General features: G+C 40.1%; 1 protein-coding gene across 1 annotated transcript; it reads left to right on the top strand.

The window, feature by feature from the left end:
- Nucleotides 1-9068: 9068 nt before the first annotated feature.
- LOC104687537 (hypoxanthine-guanine phosphoribosyltransferase-like) lies at nt 9069-17601 on the top strand. The gene is made up of 8 exons (XM_039558605.1): nt 9069-9221; nt 13022-13128; nt 13566-13749; nt 14088-14150; nt 14690-14707; nt 14904-14973; nt 15980-16026; nt 16103-17601. Exons 1-8 carry the CDS (start codon nt 9180-9182, stop codon nt 16109-16111), a joined length of 540 nt encoding a protein of 179 aa, XP_039414539.1. The 5' UTR covers nt 9069-9179; the 3' UTR covers nt 16112-17601.
- The last annotated feature ends 427 nt before the right edge of the window (nt 17602-18028 follow it).

The following is an 18028-nucleotide window of genomic DNA, read 5'->3' as shown; positions in this document are numbered from 1 at the left end:
GAACAGATCTTGTGTGATCTTGTAACTCTCTTGGTAAATAAAACTTTTTTCAATTTTTTTCAGTCTTTCAGACATGCACAAGTATTACATTAAAAACTATCAAAGGTTTATTTGTGATTTTCCTCTTCTGATTGACTCTGACTCTTCAGAGCTCCTTTAAAGAGAAAACCTGCTGCAGTTGGGTCCCCTGTGTGCCCTATCAGCCTCACTGACCATGGCCAGTCTCATGTGGGGTGCAGCAGCTCCTTTCAAGCTCTGGACTGGGCTTCTATTCCTTGTCAGAGCCGTGTCCATGAGCACCTGTCCCCAGCTTGGACTAATCTGTCTTGTTGCTGTGGACTGTCCTGGTGAGCACTGGACCTCACCTGTGGACTGACTTCCCAGCTTGAGCTTGGACCTGCACCACAAACCTTCCTGGTGATCTGGACTCCTGGTTGACCCCAGTCCCTTCCCCAGACCTGTTTTGCTCACCTCAGCCCATGTGTTACCCTGCTTGGCTCTTTTAGGCAGCAGTTGCCCCTGCTGATCTCTGGCAGCCTATTCCTCAACCTTTTCTAGCTCCCAGATAAAAACACAGCTTGAAATGATGGATTTTTTTTTTTTTTTAATACACTTAAACATAACAACATACTGTGTGTTTTAACTCACAAAGCCTTTGCTTTTAGCCCATTGACACAGCTGACAGGACTATTACACCCCCTAGCTTTCCAAAAACTTATTTTTCTTTTAAGAGCTTGTCTTGTTTTGCCTGAGCAGACTCACCGTATGCACCGTATTATCCACACAAAAACTCTGCTGTTACAGCCTCCTACTGACAGCATGGAATTTTTTGAACTAGAATAGTGAAGTTCTCAATGTCCCAGTTTCTGGCTATGACACCTAGACAGGTCTCCCTTCTGCCATTCTCACACACATCCCCTTAGGAGACGAGAGGCAGAAAAGCTGCATATGAGGGCTTTTCAATTCCAGTTTACTCTGTGCCTCAATCATTCGAGCTTCTTTAGCACCATGTTTGAAGCTAGACTGAAACCTTAGCACAGGCCTGAAGTTTCATATGCCTTCAAGAGGGATAGTCCTTAATGCAGAGTTCTGTGTTTTTCCAAATTGAACCCCTACTGATTAAAGGCATTTTTGAAAAGCCAGTCACGGTGGATGATGTTTTACAAAGGAAGCTGGTTTAAAAGATAATTAAAAGAATAATTGCTATAATGAAAACTTAACATGTCTAAAAATGACCAAAATTATCACAGCTGTCTTCCATGACTTTAACTTTCTTTTTTTCTGCTAGTAAAAACCAAGATATTAAAGGTTTTCCAGCTTTACCACACAGTGCTGCATTTTTAGATTTGTGGACAGACTGAGTGAACCCATGGCCTTCCATCCTGGTTTCTCTTCATTACCACTACATCACATCTTCTACAAAGTCAGGTTTTTCCAGTCAGTGCTGCATGGCCCTTTCTGAAATGCACGTTTACAGCAGCAGCAATGCACAAAGACAAGTAAATTGCCATGTCACATGAGAGCATTGCACAGCTTTACGTAACAGGGCTCCCTCTGAGTTATTAGTTTTATGTCAGTTTTGGCATACACTCAAATGAAATGTGGAAAAGACTAGATAAGGAGTGAAGAATGAATTGCCTTCATTAATATTCAACCACGGTTTTTAGCTTCATTATGACCTACTCTTGTGAAGAGCTGAACAGAGCGAAAGCCAGTTGCTGTGTCCACTGTGCCGTGACAACTTGCGTGGTTTTGATTAAGAGGCGTGGAAGATCCTTTTGGTGACATACAAGGTCTCTGCTCTGAGCCAAGGTGCCTCAAGGAGAGCTGGAAACAAACCTGACTTGTTCTCATTGAATAACACACTCGCTGTCATTATGAGAGTGAATAGAGAATTTATTTTGCTGAGTTTGGGGCACACAAGAGCAGTGCAAGTACAGCAGTATTTCAGGCTGGAAAAGTGGATAAACATTTTTAGATGGAACAAGACTGTTTATAAATTAAAAATTTGGATTTTATAAATCTCTTTCAAGCAAAACAATCTGACATAAACAAGCACAAGCCTTAACTATTAGATTTTAAATATTAGTATTATTTGAGGGTTAAAATTTAGATAACACTAATTCCACTCTAAACAGACTATGGCATAGGTTTAACTATGAGTGAACACATCTCTTAAAGTAGAGTAGATTAACTACAGTAGAACCACATTAATTTTCAACCATTTAGATTTGGGTTTTATTACTTTTCTCACAGATCAAGACCATTATATGACATAAGGGAACCATGAAACAATGTGTTTCATTAAGAATCTTTTATATAACCTACTTCTCTCTGTATAATCACGAAACTACATACTTGTTTTTCAAATTGTGGTCAGAGTAAAGGTGACATACAAGTAATTCCAATACTTAGGCCTGAAAACCTGGGACATACTGACTGGGGAATATGAGCTGGCTGTCAGTGGCAGGCTAGTGAATTCAGAAATGCTGAGAGGTGTGCTCTAATTCGCTTAAATCCCTTAAAAACCTAACTGATTTCAATGAGATGGCTTATACCAAATATTCCATATTTGGTCCCATGTTAAATGCATGGTTCTGTATAGGATAAAGTATTTCCCATATGACTGCATAGGACAGGAAATTTAAATTGTACCCCTTTATATATTTTACATAAACAACACTTGGCCTTACACCAGCTTAAAATGATGACTTAAGAAGGAAAGCAGAGACAAAGACACTTGTTACAATGATGATTGGGGTTTGCACCTTTTCTAAACACTAACAAAATATTTTTGAAAGGACAACTAAATCAGTTTCAGAAATATCAGCACTGAGAATTTATTCTTTTTCAGAATGACTGCTTTTTTCAAAATTTGCCTAAGGAGGCTTCATGAGAAATCTACATTATTTACTAACACTGGAGGATTTACTTGAGAGTAATCCAACACCAAACATAGGAAGACTCCAGAATCCTTCCAGTTTCCTGTCCTGTTTCAGTAACAGCTGTCAATTGCTATGGACCTGCCATGTTTCATTTTTAAGTTAGCAAAATATATGTATTAAGAAGATAGAAAATCTGCCAGTCTGGGATGTATGTTGTGTAAGACTGAAGAAAAGCAATTACCTGAATTCAGGTATATGTGCAGGATAAAAATGTGGTGAACTGCTCTGAATTTCTGGACATTTTGCTGCAGAGGACTCCAATAGAAATGTGCATTCAGGGCATAATCCCTTCATTTCAGTTAAGGAAGGACTTTTCCTTATCTCTAATGGGGATAAAAGTGATCTATGTTGAAAGTAGAGCTTGCTTATTTTTGTGTCTGACAAAGGAATTGAAAACTTAAGAATCATTAACAGAAACTTTCTCTTTGTTCCCTCCACTGTCTTACGAATCTGTACTGACCAGCACTGAATTTGCTTTTCACATTGAGGGTAAGCCTGCACAGCTAATGACACTGGAGGTGGGTTCCACTGCCATGGCCTATAAGGAACATAAGTAGCAGCAGTAAAATCTTTCTAAGCCAGTTCCTACAAAAGTGTCATCTTCAATACCAAACATCTCAACAGAAGGCATTGGAAATACTGAAATAAATGGGTTTATAAAACTGAGATTTAGAGATGAGCTATCTTCACTTGAATGCAGTAGTTGCATGGTATTGTAAAAGGGCTTTATTATTATTATTATTATTATTTTACCAAAATGCATAGTCCACATTTTTCTTACATGCTGTTATGGGAAGATGGCACTTTGTTCTCCTAAGAGTCAAACATGGCTTTGCAGAATAGAACAATGTTAAAATTAAAAATAGTGATTATGAAGAAGAATTTTAGAATATTTCAAAACATGGGCTCCCTGTGGTATGTATTTTTATACTAGTTTAATGCCTCAAGTAATAGTAAAATCATACTAAGGTAATACAAGCAATCTGAAATCCACTGCAAGCAGTTCTATTTTAACTCAGCAATTCACACTGAATTCTTTCACCACACTGAGAATGAATTCAGGAAAATAAATATCCAAGGAGAAATATGGATTTAATTGTTATTGCTGTTACGTTGCTAAAATAAAACAGCTGTGATCACACACTCAGATAAAGCCATTGTTTAACAAATATTTTTATTAAACATCTCTGTAGTGGAGAGGAGTCCAGCTCTCCAAGAGCAGAGCAGGCTGATTCCCGGACCACCCATTGCTCCCGAGGTAAAACAACCCATCCAGCTGTGGGGGGTGGGGGAACAGGATCAGACACACTGCACACCATGGCACGCATGGAGCAGCTCCTGTTTGCTCACAGGCACATTAAACTGCAACAGCTGGAGCTTCACATGCAAGTAAACAGGTCACAGTCTTTTATCAAACCATGCTTTGACCACCAGTGATGACATCAGTGGGGCTTCTTGGAAGGCACGTCCCCAAAACTGACCAGGACCCGTGCAGCCCAGGGCAGAGAAGTCTCAAACACCGAGGTCAGCTCATTACAAGAGGCAGTGGGAGAAAGCAGGCACAGAGGGAGGTCAGAGGTATAATAGGAGCAGTCAGGAAAATAAATTGACCACGGGAATACAGTAAATAAACTGTGTGTCTGAGCTGGGAATAAAATCCAGAAATCCTGATTCCTTGTCTCTGCTCTGTTGCCCCAGTCCTAATCAGATCCTCCCTCAAAATTACATTCTAATATAGACAGTCCAGGAGACTGAAATATTTTTCTTATCTACAAACCAAATGTAGCAAAAGGTATATAAAGGTTGCCTTCACACAGTCACTCCACCATTTCTGTTAGGGCCTCAAAGACTTTGTCAATAAATACTGCACTTTTCCTCCAGGTTGAGCATCAGAATTTCTGAGCTTGCAGAATTTATCACTCATCTACTTATGAACTGGTGTCAGGATGTTTTCAAGAATTATTCAAATTTAAAATCTAGGTAATCTTCTACAGGATGTTTTCTTCCAGTTCTGTCATCCACCATTCTGTGCTTCCTAGTGTTATTGATGGTTTGTTGGGGTTATCAGATGAGTTGTAAAACAAAAACATTTAATGCACAACATTTATAAATATCCAATACTGAATGAGATTCATATCACTTTTCTATTTCAGTAAAATAATAAATTCTCATATTCAGACCAGAGAAAATAGATACGGAAAGTATGAAGGTTCATATTCATTAAATTTTCTATGTAAAAAAGCTACATAATCTAAAGGAGTACATAAGGAGACTGAAATTTGTGCAACTGCTTCTAGTCTTTAATGGTAAACATGCACTGTTTACCATGGAATGTGCACTGTGTTTTTTCCAAACAGATTTTTAGCAAACCAATTAAGCAGCTGGTCTTATCTAAGACTTCAAAGTGCCAATCAAAAAAAAAAGCAGATTTAGCATGGTCTAAGGATTACTGAAGTTGAGCCATTGCAAAGTGTATTGATCAGTTTGCCTAAAAACCCATCAGTCACTGAATACAAGTGCCCAGTTTTAATTTAAGGTTTTATCAGCCACTTGGAACTTGGAGCCCATGGGTCAGGTCTTCAGTGGTGCAGATCAGAGCAGTTTTTTTGTAATCCACAATTATACAAATTTGGAACTGGTGTAAATATTTCACAGAATCACAGAATACTCAGAGGTGGAAAGGACCTGTAGGGATGACAGAATCACAGAATCATGGAATGGTTTATCTTGGGAAGGACCTTAAAGCCCATCCAGTGCCACCCCTGCCAGGGGCAGGGACACCTTCCACTGTCCCAGGCTGCTCCAAGCCCCAATGTCCAGCCTGGCCTTGGGCACTGCCAGGGATCCAGGGGCAGCCACAGCTGCTCTGGGCACCCTGTGCCAGGGCCTGCCCACCCTCACAGGGAAGAATTTCTTCCTAATATCCCATCTAACCCTGTCTCTGTCAGTGTGAATCCATTTCCCCATGTCACAGGATCACAGATTATTGAGTTGGAAGGAACCCACAAGGATTAGCAAGTCCATCTCTGAAATGAATGGCCCATACAGGGTCCAAACCTACACCTTGGCATTATTAGCACCATGTTCCAAACAACTGAGCTAATGTCCTAACACTACATGCCCTTCCGTGGAAACAGTCCCTCTCCATCCTTCTCCATTGGATCATCCAGCTCAGCCCCTATCCCTGCAAAGACACCCCACCAGTCCCACCCTGTGCATCCCTGGCAGCGCTGCCCAAACGCTCCTGGAGCTCTGGCAGCCTTGGGGCCGTGCCCATTCCCTGGGGAGCCGGGGCAGTGCCCAGCACCCTGTGTGGAAAGAACCCTTCCCTGACTTCCAGCCTGACCCCAGCACCGCTGGGACGCGCGGCCCGCGCTCCCCTTGGCCGGCGCTGCCCTCTCGTGGCACGTCCCGAGCTTGGTCTGCAGGGCCTGGTAACCGAAGCACAGCTGTGCAGCACATCCAGCTGCAGATGTTTGCTTCCTGAATGAAAAGAACTAATGGCAAATGCCCGCCACGACTTTATTGGTGTCTTTACAATGTTCCTGGAGGACCTGTAAAATGATTGAAGCAGCCTCAAGGCCAGTCACTCCTAACTGTAATAGAATGTAAACCTGTTTAGCAAACTCAGGTATAGAAACAACAAAATCGTGTCCTGAGAAAAGTAGTTACTGATTCAATAGTTTTGAGAATAGATGCAAGGGCAAGAGCAGTGCTGTTCTGTATTGTCTGGCTGCCGTTTACCGAGCTATCAGTGCTGATCTAATTAATTTCCAGTCTGTTTGTGTGGGCTACACTTATTGACTCTTTCAGCACCCTATTATCTAGATAAGTGCAATAGATTGAAACCTGACTTGGTTTCCTCAGAACACTTAATTTTGAAACAATGCACTTGAGATTCCTATATGGAACAAATACATACACACCTAAACTTTTCTGTTCTTTCTTATCGGAGTATGATCACATAATTTACAAGAGAGAAGCCGTCCAAGGATGCCAGCTGGCTACATTCTATTTTCATTATTTGGCAATGACAAAGGGCTGCTTTAGCATAAAAGTTTTACCTGTGAATACTTTTTCTTCAGAATGTGACAATGAAAACATTCACTGTAACTGTAACTTTCATAATGCAAAGTACTAATTGATACCACTAACACATTCATTGGTGTTTCAAGTACTTGCCAGGTGATTCTGGTACGTGGTTACTATCATGGTTCTGTGGAATTTACTGAGAAGCCTGTATTCATTTGAACAAGTACGATCTGGGAAGTAGTTTTCAAATGGAGTAGGCAGAGACTTCTTGAACCAGCTTAAAGTTTAATGAAAGAGTAAACATGGGCTCTAATCAACAAAATCACTGCTCATTTGTCACTCAGCTAATATTCCCCATGCAGCTAAAACACAAAAGTAAGTCAGTGAGAGGGATTTTCTGCAACCCTTTTCCAAAACAGAATTAAGCAGGACTTTAGAACTGGGCCCAGTTCAGATCAGATCTAACAGTACAGAGCCTAAAGGAGACACAAAGATGTGCAAGCTGTGATGTACAGTTTCCAGAAATGTGAGTAATGTGGAATCGAACTTGCCTCGAGTAAAGACTTCAGGGGGTTATAAAATTTACACAGCAAAGGTGGCCTTCTAATATCCAGAACCAAAGCAAATACATTACATGGGAGAATATTTTCAAGTGGCCTTTCAGAGAGCAGGCTGCCAAGGAGGAGTGATCTGTAGTCAAGGTTTCCCTATACAGAGATTACACACAAAAATAATTCCCTCACTGGGAGAAGAACAGGGCATTTTAAAACATGGCACAGATAAGCTGGGAGCTACAGATCATACCAGATATGCATACAATGTTTATTTCATCACTATAATTTCAGAGACTGTGCTCAGTTCGACTGCTGGAAATGGTAAACTGAGAGTAGTCCAAATAATAAGTGCCCTGATTAGAAAGAGGCTTCAAACAAGTAGTTGCATTCATGCTGCTGATTTTAGCAAAACTAGGCTAAATTCTGTTTAAATGTGGAGAACTACATGAGAATCAACCAACAAGTGTGTCAGCTAGAAAGGGCCACCTTACACTAGGATTTAGAAAAGCAAGGCTTTTCTCAGGATATGGAGCTCACAGGTGTATAGGAAATACAGTAGGGAATTCATAGAAGGAAGGTCCTGCTAACTACATCAAATAGGGGTCAGGTAGCCTCAAGGCATTAATAGTTCCCTAACAGAACTACTATTTAATGTACCACTTAAAGTTGTGGATATGCCCATTAATCCATTGGAGCAGACTTTCTACATTATCCCAGGTGTTAGCAGCCACACTTGAAGAGAACTGTGAGACTGCAAAGAAACAAAAGAAATCTCCTTTCATTAGCTGCTGTGCTCCCTCACCAAGAGAACACTAAACTAGCTGAATTAATAAAATGTGCCCCATCTAGTAAGAACATCCTGTAATATGTTGCATGCCAGCTGGTTTTAGCTCATTTTGCAAGTAGGATTAATTTTTAGAAACTTCAGGCTTTCATGTTAATCCCAGATAATAGTGCAGTTTGGTAGACAAATCAGATTACAGGGAATGTCAGCATGATTTGATTTTAAATGATGTGAAGCATGTTACTGGAACTATCACCCTCTCGTTTTATGAAAGGGTGGCCTGGAAGAATGGCAGACAAGGTTCACCACATCTCAACAGCTGCAGACCTCTCCTTCAAGCCCCTTTTAAAAATATGGCTTTGTTTACTCTGCTTTATCTCTGACTGACATTTTCTGACAGCAAGTTATGGCATGAATTTAAAAAGACATAGACTTTGTCACAACAATGGATTGTGTAAACAAACGCTGTGGCAGAAAACAGTATACAAACTTACCTTTTACACATACACCACTGATGTGTACACCACCTGCTACTACCAAGTATCTGACGTGTGTTTTCAATTAAAAACCCCACTATTCTACCTATTCCTTCCCACTAATTTGATTCACGAGCTTTGTTTTTGCATCTCCCTCGTTCCCCACGTCTTTACTCTCAGTGGTTACAGCAGGCCTCAAGCCTATTTTATTTCTGGTTAATCTGATTAGGTAAAAACCTGGGATTGTGATGTCAGTGCATTAGTAGAAGGAAGTAATGCTTCCTGCAGGAAAGATGGCAGCTTTGACCTTTTAGAAGCAAGTCATGATCTGACCGGAAGATGAAAACAGAGCGAGCCAAACTGCAGCAGTAACACCAACTCATTTTGCATGAGCACAGTTCAAAGAGGGACTATGGCTCATGGACTGCAGGTAAGAAAGCATAATGCTCTTGTTTGGTTATTTGCCTGAAGGGAGCTTTGGCTGGGGGGAAAAAGGTCAGCTTCAGCAAAAATAGCAGAACCAGAAATACTGACTAATGAAAGGCCTTGGTTCTTATATTTACTCCACAGAAAAGATGGCTTTCAGAGCAGAGGCATCTAATAGACTCACTTTTCTACAAATGTAAGACATTCTTTGACTTTACCATACCTATATTCATGTTTTTTCATTCTGTGCTGATGAAACTATTTATGAATTCCTTTACTGTATCACATTGCTGTAGTTCATTTTGTTGTTTTTTCCCCTTAAACTCAGAAATCTACATCAGTAATTGAACAACAGATGAGACTGAAACTAAATTAAACAACTAATGGCTCAAGTTATAAACTCATGATTTAAAAATTTAATGATTTTGTATGATAGTTTAGTAGACTGCTTTATTATTATGGGCTGTCACTGTATTATTCAGCATGTGTCGCAATGCAAACACTTTCATGAGCCTGTAAGGCGTATGCAGCAGGTTGCTGTAGTGATGTGCTGCTCAAACGGAAGCAATCCTTAAAGTTCTGGGTTTGAACCTTTCATTAGGCCTTAAAAAATGCTTCATACAGAGGATATTATTGTAGCAGATATTGTTTGTACCCAAGAATCTCAATGAGCACAGCTGCTAAACAAGTACCAGCTACAAAGCTGCACTGCTGGAGTAGCTCTAAGCAGTAATGACTATGCACACCTGTATGCCTCGAGATATCCTTTATTCCACTGTTACATCAGCATGGACAAAGCTCATCCCTCACTTGAGCTGCAGAAGTTGTGGTGTCACTCATCAAGTGCAGCAGGAAGCTCAGCTTATTGGCAAGAAGGCTGACCTTTAACTTGCTCTGCAGATGAAATGCTGTGCTTTTATAAATGCAAAAGCAGATTGTAAAGTCCATTAAAAATGCAATCAGTATCATGATAAGGCAAAAGAAGCTGCTCAAATTGCAGGGAGCATTATCACTGCATTTAAGCTGCAGTTAAGTAGAATGCAATAGACATGGGGATCTTGAAGAAAAAACAAACCCAACAACAAAACAAACAGTACTTTTTATACTGGTGTCAGTGACTATCCTTTAAGGTGCTTTGATACTTCAAATGATAATGATGTTTATGTGTTCGAGTAGTCTCAAATAATCATTGTCTTTGACCAATGCTTCTAATTAAATTAATCCCATATCCTGCCTGTGTATTCACCACTAGCAACCTCCCAGAGGCAGAAATGTGCCGGTTTTGAGCTGTCCAGCTGGGTCAATAGAACATCAAACCATGAGCAGCTCTGCACTCACTAAAGCAGACCCCAGTGTCACTGCCAGCGTCTCTCCACAATCAACAAGGCACAAACAAACTTCATCTAAAAACAACCCTGAACCTAAGCTTGCACTGCACTACTTCAGCCATGAAGAAAATAGTGACTAAACCAGGCAGAACAGCACTGTTGCCACCCACCCAGGGCTCAGCTGCAAGGTCATTCTGCACATGTGCCTTGGACCATTAGGACCGATCCATTTTGAGTACTTGCAGAACACAGTTAGTCCAGCCAGGACGAGATTCTACATCCATTGCCTTGTGCTACTATAATCTGTTCTCTGAAATTTCCTTTAACACCTGTCCCTAGTTTTATCTTTAAATGCAGGAAGCCATTCATGGCCAATTTAAAATAAATGGCAGTAATTGGTTATTTCATTTTTGGCTGCTGTGAGTTTTGCAAGTAATAACCTACTACTGTTCCCTGCAGTCCATTTTTCTTTTCCTCCTAAGCACTCATCTCTCCTATGCTAAAGAAAAGGAGAATTAAAAACAATTCATCTCTCTAAAGAGTTTGAATGTGTTGTTGTTAGCAATACTTTATGCTATTACTGCCAAGACCACAGCTCTGTGCTTTTAGCAAGACACTTCACTGAGCTGGGTGGAATGCAACTGGTGTGCTGCGGGAAATGAAGTTGCAGGGAGCTCTCTCACAGAGAGCCCACAGGTGCTGACAGAATACATAAACGACATTGTGCTTGAGCAGATAGAAATAGATACATTTCCTTGGTGAAAACTGCCTGACTTGGAGCAATAAGCTTTTACAAAATTAAAGCAAATGCAGTTTTGTAGTTTTGAAATAAATATGCCATATAAGAGTAGAAATGTAGTAAAAATATACTTTATACAAGAAATAATAGTGATAAATAAAAGAGTAAAGAGTTTTGAGTTTAATAATAAGTTTTATAGTAAAGCTTGCTAGAAAGTTAAGATGTATTAGTATAAGCTTGTGCAATAGGCTATAATAGCAACATGTTTATTGGATAAGAAAGTACACACTGCGGCAAAATTATACAGTGTTGATTGGTACAAATGTGTAGCAAGTTTTGTGGCATTTGCTTATTGGCTAAAAAAGTTATAAAAAGCCTTGTAGGGATATAGTGAGCTGCTGCTTCTCCAGTAAGCTGTTGCTACCTCACTGAATTGCTGCTGCCTGGCATCTGTACCTGCTGCAGCTGCCAGGCCTACTGCTTCTGCTATTGTTACTGTGACTACTGCCTTTTTGATTAGAGATGCTGTTTGTAATGACTCTTCTGTCTCACCCTTCAATAAACATGAGACTGATGCAGCAATAAATCATCTCAGCGACGTCTCGTGCATACTTTAATCCCGGGACAATCCTGGAAATCCTGACAGTGTGTAGATAACCTATTTTGCACTAGTGAAGCTTTGAGCCAGCTCTGAATTTTCCTTTCAGTTTGTTCTGTATTTTTAACAACAGCAGGGCAATATCAGGTGTGAAAAAATCTCACAAATTTGAGGGGGTTTTCTTAACTTACTTCTAAAACTTACTAAATACTTACTAAATACTTCCTTGTATTTTTCCTTGACTGGTTTTGTACCACCACTTTATAAATGAACAAAGCATCCATTAATGTCTTGAAGGGAGGTAGAATCCAAAGACACAGATCTGTTTGGGTCCAGAAGAGAAACCCAAATGGAGATTATGGAGCTTCTAGACATGCAGACACCTCTGGGTGCAACAACCTGAAACCAGCACATTGAATAAAGAACTGTAATCCTAAATCCTGTAGGCAAAAGGGTTAAGGCCTGGATCCGTGGGACGTAGCCATAGCCAGCCACGATGAGGAGCACTCTGCTCCAAGGGCAGACAGCACAACTGCTTCCCGCCTATAGGCACCCTCTGCAGCTTCTCCTCTTCCCACTGCCATCCCAAAGCTTCTCCTTTGGGGTGAGCCATCTCCCCTCTCCTCTGAGACAGCTAACAGCTGGATTGTCAAAAGTTCAGCTGTGAATTCATGCTTAGGAGGCAGAGTTTTCTCTGTCACACAGTGAAAAACTATGGCCAAGCTAAAGCAGCATCCCAAAGTCACATGCTGACCTGTAATCCCAATCCGCTTGCGTTACATTTTAATTTTTGCTTGTCTACCACACAAGCAAGCTACTGAGCTCTCCAGAAGGGGAAATGGAACAAGAATGGAGGTTACTGTTTTGAGTGGCTTTTTTAATGAGTTGATGATGGCCAAGAATTTATCTCATAATGACTGGGGCAAAGTAGTTGTTATCCATTCACAACTCAGCCACTAGCTCCTGAGTTATCGGAGTGTGAATTGTTCTAGCAGAGAGATCAAAAACTCTTAGAAATATTTTTATTTTGACACATTATTAGGGGCGAGGAATTTTTTCTTCACACTATCAGAGACTGGAGAGCTTTTTCTTGTATGGCTCTGTGGCTACTCTTAGAGCTACTTCCCTTTCCCTTGCAGGTAAGAGATGAAGAAAGCAGCTACAACAAAAATCTCTTTTGTATTCTTAAGCATTATGAAGAAGATTTAGAAAGAATCTTCATTCCTCATGGACTCACCCTGGACAGGTATGAGGGTAAACAGCAAAGAATAGTGACAGTGATGCCAATTGTCCCTCCAAATGAAAAGACTGAGGTCCTGCCCTGCACAGCCCATGAGAAATATGGAAACCCTGCAGCCCTAACACTTCTGTCCTAAAGTCTAACACAGGAGGGGGTTTATGGAGAGGATTCCTCTACAAGCCCAGTTAAGCTTCCATGTTCCCTCAAATATCTTTAAGCCCATCTATCCTGCAATACTTAGGTTTATGGATTAAATCATCTTGTGCCCTGCAAATACGTAACTAACTTTTCTATGACTTGCTGTGGTCACAATTTGTTAGTTATAAAAATCTAACAGCAAGATAAGAATTTTTACTTGAACTCTCCTTAATATATGGACAAACAACTATGATATACAAAACACTTTCCAGAATTTCCTTTTTTTTTTTTTCCCCCCCTCCCAGGACAGAACGTTTGGCTAGAGATACCATGCAAGACATGGGGGGTCATCACATTGTTGCACTCTGTGTCCTTAAAGGAGGTTATAAATTCTTTGCTGATTTGCTGGACCACATAAAGGCACTAAATCAAAATGCTGATAAATCTGTGCCTGTTACCGTGGATTTTGTCAGAATTAAAAGCTACTGTGTAAGCAACTTTCTTTTCTTTGGAAAATTGAGTCTCTCTGTAGACTGGCATTTTAAATACTGGTAGTTTGCATGAAAACTCCACAAAAATCGAGTTTATGCATACATCCTGTTCAAATTACGGAAAAGGAACTGATTTACTTATCTGCCCCAAAGGGTGGATATTATACATTCACTGGAACAAACATACAGCAGAACACTGAATGTGACACAGCCAGGGGCAGGTCTCAGACTCCTTCCTCTTGGAAAAAAGCAAGAGCAGCACACCTTTCATACACATACAGGATAACAGTTTTGGGCATGTTTTATGTGACTTCTATCTCTTCTTTCTCCTTCTAGAATGATTCACCTACAGAAAAAATCCGTTTTGTTGGAGAGGAACTGTCTACACTAAATGGGAAGGTATGAATTAGCATCTCCAGCTTTTAGAGGGCAACTGTTCTTGTGTATCTTCCAGGAAATCCATCTTTATTAAGATTTTGATACTGCATACTTACTTAACCACTTAAAACTGTTTTAAGATACTGGGTTTTGAAACTGTAATTCCCACTGATCTCAGTGGAAACTTAAAGCCACCAGTAATGAGTGCTTCTAAACATCCTATTTCCCCATTTATCCCAGAACCCCCAGAAAGGAACCGTACTAAACAGACTCATTCAGTATGGTTCTAGAATACCAATGCCACACAGAGAGTAATATACAGACCTGACATAGGTGCTTATATCACCATATTTTAAGATTCATAAATACTTCAAGAAAGATTCTTCAGAAAGCACCAAAGTAAAGTCAGTAGTTCAAGTGACAAGCTCCTTTGAAGATCAATGCAACTTCCTTGGACCTGAAGCTTTTAGTGTGCTTTTCCTGGCTGTATAATTTGCTGAATATTGCCATGTAAATCTTTTCTTTTCCTTTCCTTTCTTTCCCTATGCAATCTCTTCCAGAATGTGTTAGTAGTAGAGGTAGGTAACAATTGAAGGAGAGGGGGAATGACATGGACTTTTTTCTCCCTGCTTTTCAAGTTAATACATATTACACATAAAACAATAATTAATTATGTTACTGGGCTGCCAAGTTTGCATGCTCTAATTTAATCCAGTCGATAGTCTGGTTTTCCTTTCAGACTTGAAGGATAATTTGGTTTTTTATCTCTTTCAGGACATTATTGAGACTGGTAGAACAATGAATGCACTGCTTTCAAAAATAAAAGACAAGAAAACCAAGGATGGTAAAAGTTGTAAGGTACAGGGATATAGCCACTAACTAATGTATTCAAATCATTTGGGTGACTAGTCAGTGTATGCTGATGGGTGCTTGTTAGGCTTGAGGTTTGGGAGGGAGGATGCAAATGCCGGAAGCAATCCTTATCCAGCTGCTGAAAAATTGTTTATTAAACTGAGAAATTTACCCACACACTACCAACTTCATTGTTCAAATTAATAATAAAAGGTTTTATGGCTCTTTCTGTGTAGTCCATAAAATCGGATAGATTCCCTGTTTCTTACTTGTTTATGTTTGAAGGAAATTCATCTCTTTCCATAGGTTTTCTAACACCACCTCAGTTGCCTCAATACTAGAATGACAACACTCAGAATATTTCTTAATATCCTCAACCGCAGAAGTTTCCAGAATCTAAGAGTCTGTCAGTACTTGGAAGATGACTTCAAGTAGCATTCTAGATCTGCTTTTAGCAGATCTCTAAAAGGAAATTTTGTGGCATATCCCTGTGTCTGTCAAGTAATCACAATGCTTTATAAAACAGTTGCTTTATGCACCAGTTATTCAGACAGTCCTTCTAGTGACTGTCCAGGTTCTCAGTTTCTTCTGAAATGCACAGGAAAACCAAGAATAGACATGATTTTGTAGAAGAAATTGTCCTTTTCTCCATCCCTCCCCACTAAAATCATTACCGGCCACTTGAATGTGGTTCCCCTTCTGTGCTACTCTAGTGTCCTGAGGCACTGTTACGTGGAAGGGCAGTGATCTGAGACACAGGACTGAAGGGAACTGAATAGAAAATAGAGCCACTTGGACATTCAGAATGAACCTAGATCAGAGCCTTTGCTTCTCCCTCCCTTACAAGGCTGAACACTACTTCTTTCTGTGCAATAATCTCACTGTTTTAATTTAAGTGCATGATTTTAGAAGCTTATGGGAAGGCGTGGCAGAAGGGAAGTCTACAGCTTAGAGCAAGACGTATTTTAAAAACCAACCTTCTCTGCTCTGCCTTACAGCCTGCTCGTTAAAAGGACATGTCAGAGTCCAGGTTACAGATCAGACTGTGAGTATTGTGTTTACCTAGTATTGTTTTTTTCTGTATTTTCCAAAATACAGTCTTATAATTTCACTTCACGCAGCACATCTGACAACCGGCACATACGTTTCATGAAGGCCAAGAGAAATGGGGAGAAAATACATAAAAACTTGTGAACTAATGACCAGCTATGCATGCCATCCTGAGATCTCATGACCACCTTCTTTTTTCCCCTGCTTGGCCTGAGTGCAGGCTTAGCTTTGATATACAAATTAAACTATTTAGATAGCAGAAACAGAGCCAAACCTTAACTGTGTATTATTTTGCTTTGACCTGAGAGGGCATTTGTTTTGACTCTGCATTATTAAACTTGCTTTGTTTCCAAACTGAAAAGTCCTACATGATTCACCCTGCATCTCCTTTTACTCAAGTAAAATCTCACTCCTTGTCTCGTCTCCCCAGGACTACCTCATAACTAGGTTTTAAACAATTATTTTGTTCATAAAAATCATTCTCTTAACACCTTAACTGTATTATTGACTGATGGGAATGGTTTAGATTCTTACCTCTGTCATCAATTTACAGCTCAGATTCTTAAGGAAGCACCCTGAAAGAGAGATGATGCCTATTACTCTTAGCTCAAGCATGTGTTGAATACAAAGTGTGCACTTAAAAGCTACTTACGCCACTGAAGTATAAAAAGAACAGTATTTTCTTACAGATACAGGCTTTGAAATTCCAGATAAATTTGTGATTGGATATGCTCTTGACTATAATAAATACTTCAGAGACCTAAATGTAAGTACATGCACATTCCTCCACTACCAGGTATCAGGTACCTACCTACTGCAGGTACACAGCAAGAACATTTGCTTCTACTCAGAGCTTCTCAGCAATTAAAAACCCTTCCATTCCAACTAGAAACTTCCATTAAAAGAACAAAACCATTTTTAAGGTGCCGAGCTGGTAAGGCAATGTAGGTGTATAAGGAATGTTTGTGCCTTAGTTTTTATAGATCTACTTCACAAGCCTCATGGCTCAGCCATGCTGCAGGACATCCTGAACCCCCAGGACGGTGAGCAGCATACAATCTGCGGCCCCATCTGAAAATAAAATATTTTGTAGTTTGACTTAAATTGGATGTTTGTCTGTCTTAGTTCAATCCTATATTGCTCTTTTATCACCAAGTCTTTAGAGCGGTCATGCATGGACTCTGTGTGAAGGTTTTCCATACACCTGATAACACGGTCCATAAGATCTCTCTTCCCTTATTCCATTACAGCTTCCTTAGGCTACACAGAGTAGTAGACTTGGAAACATCATAAACTAATATGGCTGATCTCTTTTTCCCTCCTTTGTTTTCAAAAGTACTTTCTTAATTCTGGTTAACTCAGAAAGTTTTTCACTTGAAAGTCTTTTTATTGAGACAAACCAGTTCTGTTGAAGATACAAACAATCTGTGCTATTGCTCAGAAGCATGAAAGAGTATGCAGTAATTTAACAAACCTGAGTTCTTTAGAATATATAAACCTATATATTACAGATAAACTTGGAAAGGATATTAAAATCTCAATTTTACTGCAAGTATGGAACTTGCAACAATTATGGTTCTGGTGTGTTTTTCTTACAATGCTGGGAATACGACTGAATATCAGTTTTGCATTTCATTTGAAGATAGAGGTTGATAAATACTATGCCTTGCTGTTTTTTAGCACATCTGTGCTCTGAAAGAGAATACCAAAGAAAAATACAGGATGTGATAATGTCAGTCTTCGGGAGCACTAACTCCTGGCTGCTGACCAGGTGATAAACCATTACCTCAGGAAATTACTTCTGCTACTCGTGTGTCCCTAAGAAGAACGAGAAGCTGAATGTTACTGCCCAGGACCTGCACCTCGCTGTCCCACTTGTACTGTGCGCTGAGCACAAACTGTAGCGACCTTGGGTTTTTCCCATTGTGAAGGAGCAGCACGGAGCTGGGTGCGAGGGTCCGGCGACGTCGAGCGCTGCCGCCGTGCCCGTCACGCTC

Source organism: Corvus cornix, chromosome 11 (genome assembly GCF_000738735.6).
Source record: "Corvus cornix cornix isolate S_Up_H32 chromosome 11, ASM73873v5, whole genome shotgun sequence".
Taxonomy (NCBI): Eukaryota; Metazoa; Chordata; class Aves; order Passeriformes; family Corvidae; genus Corvus; species Corvus cornix.
Note: the sequence above shows the minus strand (reverse complement) of the source record. Positions and strands in the feature narration are given on the sequence as shown.

Bases quoted from the DNA above. Each gene is read 5' to 3' on its own strand.
- LOC104687537 (XM_039558605.1), top strand. From the start codon at position 9,180: ATGAGCACAGTTCAAAGAGGGACTATGGCTCATGGACTGCAG. The intron at 9,222-13,021 runs GTAAGAAAGCAT...TTTCCCTTGCAG, and splicing joins CTATGGCTCATGGACTGCAG to GTAAGAGATGAAGAAAGCAG. The intron at 13,750-14,087 runs GTAAGCAACTTT...TTCTCCTTCTAG, and splicing joins TCAGAATTAAAAGCTACTGT to AATGATTCACCTACAGAAAA.